Genomic DNA, 12,250 nt, shown 5'->3' with positions numbered 1-12,250 from the left:
GTCTCTGACATCATCAATAACAGGTGCCTCACCAGCATGAACTGATTAGCCCTCACTACAACCTTGTGAGGTTGAAATGGTTCTTCCCATTGAACAGGTGAGGAGGCTATTTCCTGGAAAAGTCAGCAATACACCTAATTGTCCATAACCATGGAGTGGCATAGTCACAGACCTACAGATTTATTTATTTTTTTAATAAACAGGATGCGATTCTCAAGGGGAAATGTCATACAGATTTAGAATCACCAGTTCAATAAGAAATGGGCAAAATCTTTCCATCAGACCTGTGTGACGTTTCTCTGGCCATGTGAACAGTGGGCTCGAGGTCTGCACATCCCTGCGATTGTAAGGCAAAGACTGGGACCCACAAGATGCCAGCAGATAGACTCTGACTTCTGGACTTCGCACCCTGCTCCATATGACTCCCTGGTGCCTCCATCCTCGGCGGCGGTGTCGCTTCTTGAGCAGAACTTTTGTGATCTTTTAGGAGTTAGTGACCTCCCAGGATGTGGCCATGGACCTCTCCCAGGAGGAATGGGAGCTGCTGGATGGTGCTCAGAGGAAGCTCTGCAGAGCGGTGATGCTGGCGACCTGCAGGAGCCTGGCCTCACTGGGTGAGGACAGTGTTATTCATTCCCGTGCTCAGCAGGTCTTGCTCATTTAGCATCTACTGTGTGTCGAGAGCTATGTTGGGAAGAGGGGATTTATTGTTGTTCTGATTTGCATTTCCCTAGCAACTAATGATGGTGAGCATCTTTTCATGGGCTTGTTGGCCACTTATAGTTCTTTGGGGGAAATGTTAAGATACACAATATTTTAATTTAGAAAATAGAAATTTTAGCTGGGTCAGCATGCCACTTCTCCAGCATGCTCTTGTCTCTTTCAGAAGCCTCGGGAAACCTGATATGGTCATCGAGGATGGTACATTCCCCCCAGCACAAATCTTTGAAGACACCTGCTTTTTCCTATGGAAAGGGTGTTCACTCTTTCGGCCACAGGTGTCTTTTCACTTGGAGCAAGGAGAAGCCATGTTGATGGCGGGGGGCGGGGGGGGGGGGCGCGGGGGGGGGGGGGTTCCCAAGCCTTCTGTTCAGGTGAGAACCAAGCAGACTTGAGCCATTGGGATGGAGGCAGTGTCTTGGGGATTGTAGGTCAGAGATCTCTCCACAGAGGCCCTAATTGTATGGGGAGAAGGCCTAGGTCAGTGATGGCAAACCTATGACATGTGTGTCAGAGGTGACATGCGAACTCATTTTTTTGGTTGATTTTTCTTTGTTAAATGGCATTTAAATATATAAAATAAATATCAAAAATATAAGTCTTTGTTTTACTATGGTTGCAAATATCAAAAAATTTCCATATGTGACACGGCACCAGAGTTAAACTAGGGTTTTTCAAAATGCTGACACGCCGAGCTCAAAAGGTTCGCCATCACTGACCTAGGTCCTCGGTGGCACTCTCTCAGATGCCTTCAGTTCATCCTCCAGCAACACTCACCTTGCACATACTACCTTCTCCTCTTGGGTGCAGAGGAAAGAACATCCCCTTTCCTTCATGAAGCCATTCTATCTGTGTTTCTAGTTACATCTCCTACCTCTCTCCTTTCTTGATAATTCTTTCTCTCTGACATTTTTTAAAATATATTTTATTGATTTTTTACAGAGAGGAAGGGAAATGGATAGAGAATTAGAAACATCGATCAGCTGCCTCCTGCACACTCCCTACTGGGGATGTGCCTGCAACCAAGGTACATGCCCTTGACCGGAATCGAACCTGGGACCCTTCAGTCCGCAGGCCGACGCTCTATCCACTGAGCCAAACCGGTTAGGGCTCTCTGACATTCTTATTCCCCCCTTTTTTATAGAGCAATTCCTTGTACATTTACATTTTCTCCATTTCCACCATTGTCAAACTTTTCCCACTGCATCCTGTCCCAGCACACCATCTTACCCATCTCTCACTTTCCTGTCCTTCCCCCGTGTTGAAAGTTGATACTTGAACATGAATCCACATGTGCCTTGTATATATTGGAAGTACTTCTGTCCCACCATTCTTAAGTTAGAAATTTTATTCCTTTTTTATTTTTATTTTTTTGGTCCCCTCAATTAACTTCAGATTGGGAGATTGGACTAAAAAGCCAAGAGTCAATTTACAAGAAGGTGGTTTTGGGGAAGAACCATCTGGTGGTATGAATATGATAAAGCTCCCCAGAGAAGACTGGGGACATGGTCACCTGGAGGAGAACCAGGAAGACCTCCAGAGGCGGTTGAGGCAAGTGGTATACATCCAATTAAAGGCATTTGCTCTACGGAAGGCTACTGCCTGGCATGAATTTGGGATAAACCGTAATCTGAGCAGAGACCTTGTTTTATCACAGGGAGGTTCTGTAGGAAAACACTTCCATGACTGTGGCCTAGATATTGAGTGTTTGGTAACGAGTCCATACTCAAACCATCACCAGATGAGATACACAGACCACAGACTCTGTGAAAGTAATGAATGTGGAAAAGACCTCAGCCAAAATTGTCCCCTTAGGCAACACAAAAGAACTGAAACATATGCAGAAAGTGGGAAATCATTTAGTCATGATATAACTTTGACAATACATAGCAAAACTAATGCGGTGAAGAAACCCTATGAATGTTTCCAGCATGGGAAAGTGTTTAACTGGAGGCATTCGCTGAGTGAACACCAGAGAATTCATACAGGAGAGAGACCATATGAATGTCAGGAATGTGGGAGGACCTTTACACACCGCTCAACCCTCACTCGACATTTGAGAACTCATACTGGAGAGAAGCCCTATGTGTGCAGTGAATGTGGGAAAGCCTCCAACAGGATTTCATCTCTTACCCAGCATCAGAGGACTCACACGGGGGAAAAGCCCTATAAAGGCAAAGACTGTGGAAAATCCTTCTGCCAGAGTTCTTATCTGATCTTGCACAAGCGAACACATACTGGTGAGAAGCCCTATGAATGTAATGAATGTGGGAAGGCCTTCAGCGACCGACCACTCATCACTTAACCAGCACGAGCGAACTCACACTGGCACGAACCCCTGTGAATGCAATCAATGTGGAAGAGCCTTTAGCCAGAGGTCCTCCCTGCTTAGGCATGAGAGAACTCACACTGGAGAGAAACCCTATCACTGTAGCAAATGTGGAAAAGCATTCGGCCAGAGTTCTTCCCTTGTCACACACCAGAAACACACTAGTAAAAAAACAAAAACACACACTATAAAATCATTGACTGTGGGAAAGCTTTTTTATAAGAGCAGCCACTTTATTGCATTTTAGAGCTTTCTTGCTTCCCTGTACAATACATTTTGTTAGCACTCTGCCAAATAAATATGGTTAGACATTGCCCTTCCGATGTCCTACTTGAAAATAAATAGGCTTATGCCACATTCTTTTTAAAATATATATATTTTTGCCCTGACCGGTTTGGCTCAGTGGATAGAGCATCAGTCTGTGGACCCAAGGGTCCCGGGTTCGATTCCGGTCAAGGGCATGTACCTTGGTTGCAGGCACATCCCCAGTAGGGAGTTTGCAGGAGGCAGCTGATCGATGTTTCTCTCTCATGGATCTTTCTAGCTCTCTATCCCTCTCCCTTCCTCTCTGTAAAAAATCAATAAAATATATTTTTTTAAAAATAAAAAATATATATTTTTATTGATTTCAGAGAGGAAAGGAGAGGGAAAGAGGTAGAAACATGCATGATGAGAGAGAATCATTGATTGGCTGCCTCCTACACGCCCCACACTGGGGATCGAGCCCGCAACCTGGGCATGTGCCCTTGACCGGAATCAAACCAGGGACTCTTCAATCTTCGGACCAACACTCTATCCACTGAGCCAAACCAGCTAGGGTGCTTTTTTCTTTTTAAATAGCAATATAAAAATCATTTTATATTCATTCAATTAACAACAATTAGGTGATAGAAGAACAAGGTTTGAGCGGCATCCATTTGTGAGCATATAGGCCTTACTGACATCTTGCGTGGCTGTCTACCTCCTCTGTAGTTGGCGGCTTCTCATCCTTGAGATGAAGGCGAGTATCAGAGACAGGGGTAGATGTCCATTCGTGGTCAGCTACCTGATAAGATAAGGTCTCTTTAACGCTGTTGGAGAGAGACTTTCATTAATGTATTTCCCAATGGACAAAAATCTCAGGGTTGTCGTAGTCTTTGAATCTTTGTCTCCTGGGAGTACAGTGAAATGAATGTTACTAATTTGTTAGTTCCTACAATGCAGAATGTCTGCTTTTTAGTTTTCCTTATATTTGGGAAACAAAAGATTAAAAAATGAACAATATTTTAAACAGTCATAAGAATAATTATTCTCAATTATTTAGCCCCATAGTTATTTTTGTTTATCCTGATTATTTGCCAGTAGTTTTTTTAACTCAGTTATTCCTTGAAGTTCTAGAAAACTTCATCCAATTCAAAGATGTGACCTCCTTAGAAGCCTGCAAATTGGAGTAAGTCAGAGTCCTTTTCATGGATTTTTCTAAAGATATAATATACCTGCCGCTGGGGCTGTAGCAGGCGGAGAAGTTCCCGGTGCCCACACAACAACACCCCCACCATATTGATGGGAAGAGGACTTCTAGGGTGCACATTCTTGAATGAAAGCCATGAGATCTAGATGGGTCTAGAGCAGTGGTTCTCAACCTTCCTAATGCCGAGACCCTTTAATACAGTTCCTCATGTTGTGGTGACCCCCAGTTTCTTTTTTTAAAAATATATTTTATTGATTTTTTACAGAGAGGAAGGGAGAGGGATAGAGAGTTAGAAACATCAATGAGAGAGAAACATTGATCAGCTGCCTCCTGCATACCCCCTATTGGGGATGTGCCCGCAACCAAGGTACATGCCCTTGACCGGAATCAAACCCGGGACCCTTCAGTCCACAGGCCGAGGCTCTATCCACTGAGCCAGACCAGTTAGGGCGACCCCCAATTTCATTGTTACAAATTGAACATAATTAAAGCATAGTGACTAATCACAAAAACAATATGTAATTATATGTATTTTCCGATGATCTTAGGCGACCCCTGTGAAAGGGTCGTTCACCCCCAAGGGGTCGTGACCCACAGGTTGAGAACCGCTGGTCTAGAGGGACCTTTTAATGAGGAAAATTGCCACTGAGCTATGCCCCAGGAGTTCCATCTTCTTGGAAAAGATCTATAAATGGGCATACTAACAGGGAATGAGGTTTTAGTAAGAACTATCATATTCATTGAGTTGGTGAGTCAAAAGGTATTCTGTTTCAACTTTTTCTTACAGTTGTCAATTTATTTATTTATTTATTTATTTATTTATTTATTTTATAATCCTCACCTAAGAAATACACACACACACACACACACACACACTATATCCCAGTGGTGAGGAAGCAGGGTGTTTTCATGGGCATGTGACCTGTACAGTCATCCAAGACTCTGCTCTCAGAAAGGTCTTATATTCATCTCAGTATCATTAATAATTTTGAAAGGTCTCCCCTAAATTTTTATTTTGTAGTAAGCCCTACATGTTCTGTAGCCAGATCCATGATGGAGTGAGGGGCAAGAACAGATGTTAAATAAGCAACCAAATACTTTAATTAAATAATTACAGATTTTGGTAGATTCTTTGGAGCACAAAAACAGGATACTGTGGTAATCCTATCTAATAATAGACAAACATGGTAATTGACCATACCTTCGCTACACCTCCCATTGGCTAATCCGCGTAATATGCAAATTAACCCAACCAAGATGGTGGCCAGCAGCCACGCAGCTGAAGCAAGTAGGAGGCTTGCTTGGTCCAGTGATGGAGGAAGCCAGCCTGCCGCCGGCTCTCAGCTCCACTCAAAAGCAACAAAGTTTCAATTATAGAAGGTAAATAAACCCCAGATACCTGCTTTCAGCCAGCTGTGGCCTGGCCACGGAGCTGGAGCGAGCAGGAGCCGGCTCTCAGCTCCACTGAAGGCAACAAAGTTTCAATTATAGAAGGTAAATAAATCCCAGAATAAAAAAAAGAAAAAAAAGGAGAGGCTGGGAGCTTCCATTGCCAACAGGCTTGGCCAGCCTGAAAACGGCCCTCAGCCCCTCACCCAGACTGGCCAGACACCCCAGTGGGGACCCCCACCCTGAAGGGGGTGTGACCACCCTGCAAACAGCCATCAGCCCCTTCCCCAGGCTGGCCAGGCACCCCAGTGGGGACCCCCACCCTGAAGGGGATGTGACCAGCTGCAAACAGCCATCAGCCTCTCATCCAGGCTGGCCAGGCACTCAAGCAGGACCCCCACCCTGATCTGGGACACTCTTCAGGGCAAACCAGCTGGCCCTGACCCGTGCACCAGGCCTCTATCCTATATAGTAAAAGGGTAATATGCAAACTGACCCTAACAGCAGAAAGACTGGAAATGACTGGTCACTATGACACACACTGACCACCAGGGGGCAGACGCTCAATGCAGGAGCTGCCCTCTGGTGGTCAGTGCGCTCCCACATGGGGGAGCTCTGCTCAGCCACAAGCCAGGCTGATGGCTGCCAGTACAGCGGTGGTGGTGGGAGCCTCTCCTGCCTCCTCAGCAGCGCTAAGGATGTCCGACTGCAGCTTAGGTCTGCTCCCTGCTGGCAAGTGGACATTCCCCGAGGGCTGCCGGGCTGCCAGAGGGATGTCTGATTGCCAGCTTAGGCCCAATCCCCCGGGGAGCAGGCCTAAGCCAGCAGGTGGTCATCCCCCGAGGGGTCCCAGACTGCGAGAGGGCACAGGCTGGGCTGAGGGACTGCCCGCCCCCCCGAGTGCACAAATTTTTGTGCACCGGGCCTCTAGTCTATATATATAAAAGTCTAAGTGTCCATTCGTCTGACCAGTAGCTATGATGCACACTGACCACCAGGGGGCAGATGCTCAACACAGGAGCTGCCATGATGTGCACTGGCCATTTAAAAATAAATGGCACCTTGGACATGGTGCCAACAAAGCAACACTCAGCTTTCCCCAAGTGGGACACAGGCCCCACCACCACCCCAGACCGACACCCCACCAAATCACAGCCAATGCTGCCAAGACCCCATGGTGCAAAACACGACCCACAGCCCAGCCCAGGATAGAAATGGTGGTTGTGGAAACTGGGTAATGATGTCACATAGCAATGCCCGGCTTCCTCTCCCTAGCAACTAGCCTCCTTGGAGTTTCTTCAGCCCAGGAACCCAACTTGCTTTATAGCCAGGTGCAAACATTTTATAGTTTAACCAAATGTTTGTTAAGTGTTTTCCCATGCCTCATCTCGGGAGTAGGTAGATAGGAGACTCAGTAGAATCCTATTTTCTTTTCATTAGCAAGATGCAAATAGCGATATTAAAATATTTTTTCTAATTAATTTCCTTTCAATGTGCACAAACCTGTGCACCAGGACACTAGTAGATAATAAGAGAGCAGCCAACCTCAAATAGGGCCTTTCTGAGAGTCTGAATTTAAGTTGAGATGTGAATCATTGGAGTAATCAAGATGAGGAATTTAACTAGAGGAGAGCTTAAGTTTAGCTCTGTTTTCATATGTGGTTTTATGATCATTAAAAATATATATATATGCAGTTTTGATTTCTCTGACTAAACAGTATTTTGAGAGAGGATATATTTTTTAAATTTCTGGGTATTTAAATGTCCTTTCTCCCTCTTTAAAAGTAAATTCTTTTTCTTGTCTTATTGCACTTGCTCACTCCTTGAGTACTATGTTGAATGGGAGTGTTGAGAACAGATCTCCTTGCTTTGTTCCTGACCTTAGGGACAGGCATGCAGTCTTTCATCATAGAGTGCGATATTAATTGTAGGATTTTTCATAGATGCCCTTTATCCTTATTTTTTAAATTAAATTTCTGCTTTTATTATGCTGTAGTCTTAGAATATGTCTACTGTTTTGAATCTTTGAAATTTATTGAGGTTAATTTTATAGATATTGAGAATCAGCTATAATCTCTGCTTTTCTGATTAGGAATTTGGATTGTCTTAAATAAATCTTATTAAACAACTAGAGGCCTGGTGCACGAATTCATGCATGGATGGGGTCCCTCAGCCTGGTCAGCGATTGGGGCCAGCCGGCTGGGGAGGGACCGCAGGAGGTTGGCTGGCCGGGGAGGGACTGTGGGAGGGCTCCAGGGCATGTCCAGCCAGTCTCGCCCAATCCCAATCAGCCAGACTCCAGCAGCAAGCTAACCTACCAGTTGGAGTATCTGACTGGTTGAGAGATAGACTGGTCTGACACTTAGCTGACCGATATATATTAGAGGCCCGGTACACGACATTCGTGCACTGAGGGGGTTCCTCAGCCCGGCCTGTGCCCTCTCGCAGTCTGGGACCCCTTGGGTGATATCTGCCTGCCGGCTTAGGCCTGCTCCCCAGCAGGATGTCCCTGGCAGGCAGACATCCCCCAAGGGGTCCTTAGCACTGCTTCGGAGGCAAGAGAGGCTCCTGACACTGACGCTGTGCTCGCCAGCCATGAGCCCGGCTTCTGGCTGAGCAGCACTCCCCCTGTGGCCACGCATTCACCATCAGGGGGCAGTTTCTGCATTGAGTCATTCCACTGTTTGGTTGATTTGCATATTAGCCTTTTATTATATAGGATGGCTCTCAGATTTTATGTCACGTGGTTCAAATTTAATAAGTGAGAGTTAGAGCCCAGTAATATGTATTTTGAACATTAACACCATGTTATTTCAATGATGTTCATTCTCTTTCAATTACAGTTGACATACACTGATTGTCTTTGGATTGCCGATTCAAAGATAATTAGCTCAAGAGAATTAACTTACAGTTTTCTATTATTACTAGAGGCCTGATGCACAAAATTCGTGCAAGAGTAGCCTTCCCCCGGCTGCCGGCACTGGCTTCCCTCTGGCACCCAAACCTGGGCTTCCCTCGCAGCCCTGGCTTTTGTCCTGGAAGGTCGTCTGGAAGGACGTCTGGTCTAATTAGCATATTACCCTTTTATTATTATAGAAGATTGTGCTTAATTTCCTTCAGTATTTTCTGTTATTTTTTCTGCTTCATTTTTGTTGTTTTTTAATTTTGGTTTTATGTTTTATTTGTGGTAAATAATTCATGACAGGTCTTCATTGTGAATTGTATCCTTTATCATTCTGAAGTGATCTCTTTGTCTGCTTTAATTAATAGCACCACCTCTGCCTTTTAAACAAAATTAATCTGTCTATTTTTGATAATATTTTTCACCTCTGAATTTCAACTCTTTAAATCCCCTGTATTTCTCTTCTTAACATACAGATGGATTTTGTTTTAGGATCCTTTTATTTTGGTGTAGTAAATGTTGTTGTCTTTAATTCTGCTAACATATTTTATGTCATTTTTCTTATTTTTGAAGCTTCTTTTCTCTATTTTTTACTGTATTATCTGTATTGGAGGAATGTATTTATTTTCTGATAATTTGAAAGGTGTATTGTCTGCTTTAATTTCTTTTGGCATTTTATTTTATTACATTAAACATTACAGTAAATTTATATATTATGATTTAACATTATCCAGATTTTGAAGGATAAGAAAGTCAAATTATGGAGTATGTATAGGATAATAGCATATTTATAAAATTTGAATATAGAAATAGTAATGTTATATATAGTTTATGGGTCCATGTGTATGGCATGGCAGTAATAAACATCACGTTTGGGAATATGAAGGTATATGTAGGACATTTCAACTCTATAATGGTTTTTGTTTATTTGTTTGTTAATCCTTGCCTGAGTATATTTTTTCCATTGATTTTTAGACAGTGTGGAAGAGAGGGGTGTAGAAAGAGAGGGAGAGTCAGTAAGAGAGACACATCCATTGGTTACCTTCCACACATGCCCCAACAGGGCCCGGGGATCAAACCTGCAACCCAGGTACATGCCTTTGACTGGAAATCAAACCCAAGACCCTTCACTCTAACCACTGAGCAATAGGGTTATAATGTTTTTGTTCCTTTAAGAAATCTGACAGAGTATGGTGAACTGATAGGATTTCATGCAGCTTAGCAGTAGATAACGAGTGTTCAAAATGTTGTTCCCTTCATATTTTGTATGATTGAAACGTTTCATAATAGTTTTAAAAGTGTCCCCCTCCCTTCTCGCTTTCTTGTGGTTATTGTTAATATATGCCTTTGTGAGGAATGCCAAAATCAACTCTCCTGATTTTTGCAAATGGATACTTGTGGTTTGGGATAAAATTTCAGAATACCATCTTATCCAAAAAGTACTACATTAAAAAAGAGAGAGAGAGAAAGGAAAAATTTATACACAAAGTGCTATGTTTCAGACACAAGGACACAAAGGTGTTCTCTGAGAAAAGTCAGCTCACTCCAAGATGTGTTGTATTAGGAGCAGAGTCTCGTTGAAAGAACATATGGAACGTTCCCAGTTGTAGAATGAAAGATGAGATTGGGAAAAGGAGCTACCTGTGCCATGTATTAAGTTACAGCTTCTCTGCTTGAGAACCACTGTATGAGTTACTCGTTATCACTGTAACAGATTACCACACATTTAGTGACTTAAAACAACCAATTTATTCATATAACAGTTGTGGAGGTGAGAGCCTAAAGTCGAGGTGTGGGTAGGGCTATGTTCTTTCTGGAGACCCCGGGGGAGACTTGTCTCCAGTCTTTTCCAGCTGTTAGAGACACCGCGTCCCTGACTCTGACCTTCCTGCCTCCCTCTTATGAGGTCCCTTGTGATGACACTGGGTCCCCCAGGGATTCTAGGGTCACTCCCCATCTCAGGATTCTTAACTCAATCCCATCTGCAAGGTCCCTTTTGCCGTGGGAGGTGACAGGATGTGCACATCTTTAGGGGGCTGTTACTCTGCTGGCCACACTTACCCTTTCATACTTTGCTTTGTGACATGGGGTGGAAATGCCACAAAACACGTTTCTATGTTGCCAACAGCTTCCCATTAGGCTCTGCTAATGGGAGACTTTGGAGAGAGGGTGGCAGGCTGGGGGAGAGAGAAGGGATTTGTTTTGTCCTGGCCTCTCACTCCTTGCCTGTTTGAACATGGCTTTGTTTTTTCTGTGCATGAGTAACATTCTAATATGGTCCAAATACCTTTAGTCACACTTTCCCCCCCTCAGATTGCCAGAGTTGTTATTCTCTTCTCTTGCTTTTTGTCAATAATTCAGAGACCAGCCTAATTTTCACCTTAATAAATGAAGTGACATGTTCATTAAGAGTGATGCACCTGGGATAGATCTCTGGACATGTTATGACAAACAGACAGGAATGCTAGAGGTCCATGCCAGGACCTGATCTGAAGGCCGACTTCTAAATTCCATGCTGAGTTGTTGAAACTTGGCAATAATTAGTGATACATATTAAACAAAAATTCATATAACCATATTTTATTTTGAATAGCTTATAAGTCCAATGAATATTTTTAACTCAAAGCTTTAAAAAATTTAATTAAAAAGTTGATTTTAGAGAGAGGGAGAGAGAGAGAGAGAGAGAGAGAGAGAGAGAGAGAGAGATTTGTTGTCCTACTTATTTATGCATTCATGACCCAGCATAATGACCCCTGCGCTGGGTCATTGATTGCTCTTACTAGTATATGTGCCCTCACCAGGGATAGAATCCTCAACCTGTATGAGGACAATGCGATGTTCCAACCAACGGAGCCACCCAGCCAGGGCAACTCGAAGCTTTTTTATGGGCCAGTCCTTTGAACACTAATTTTTATAAAGTAATATCACACCTTTCTGGAAACCATAATAACAGAATTTTTTAAAATTGTAAATAAAATGACAAGTGATATCAGAATTGGGGTGACCACTTAATCTCGAAGGAGAGAGTGTTTTCCAACATGAGCAGGCATATGCACTGCATTAGCCTCCATCATTGGGTGTATTAGGAGTTCCCAGGCCGGCCTCCTGGTGCCGACCACAGGCCGAATTCTTACACTGAAGGGGCAGAAACAGGAGGCAGAATAACCAACCCCATACACCTCAGCTCAGGCCTGCTGTCCTTGGTCTGTGTTGTGAATGGGGAGACAGTGAGTATAAAGAAAAAGGAGCCCTGACCAGTTTGCTCAGTGGATAGAGTGTTGGCCTGCGGACTCAAGGGTCCCAGGTTCGATTCCGGTCAAGGGCATGTACCTTGGCTGTGGGCACATCCCCAGTGGGGGGCGTGCAGGAGGCAGCTGATCGATGTTTCTCTCTCTTAGATGTTTCTAACTCTCTATCCCTCTCCCTCTCTGTAAAAAATCAATAAAAATATATATTAAAA

At 43.7% G+C, this 12,250-nt stretch overlaps 1 protein-coding gene and 1 non-coding gene across 2 annotated transcripts; both read left to right on the top strand.

Moving 5' to 3' along the window:
* Window positions 1-487: 487 nt before the first annotated feature.
* On the top strand, window positions 488-3,251 carry LOC102435944 (zinc finger protein 554-like; the record flags this gene model as incomplete). Its single annotated transcript, XM_014450810.1, is given in 4 exon segments — window positions 488-614; window positions 2,059-2,166; window positions 2,169-3,013; window positions 3,015-3,251. Coding segments are annotated over 4 exon segments (1,317 nt in total), but the record flags the coding sequence as incomplete, so codon positions are not given.
* Window positions 3,252-11,889: 8,638 nt separating this feature from the next.
* On the top strand, window positions 11,890-12,020 carry LOC111824670. The gene has a single exon (XR_002827762.1). It is a non-coding gene; the product is annotated as a small nucleolar RNA SNORA51 (small nucleolar RNA).
* The last annotated feature ends 230 nt before the right edge of the window (window positions 12,021-12,250 follow it).

This window comes from Myotis lucifugus, unplaced genomic scaffold (assembly GCF_000147115.1).
Source record: "Myotis lucifugus unplaced genomic scaffold, Myoluc2.0 scaffold_3916, whole genome shotgun sequence".
Classification (NCBI taxonomy): domain Eukaryota; kingdom Metazoa; phylum Chordata; class Mammalia; order Chiroptera; family Vespertilionidae; genus Myotis; species Myotis lucifugus.
The sequence above is the reverse complement of the archived record's forward strand: the minus strand, read 5'-3'. Positions and strand labels throughout refer to the sequence as shown.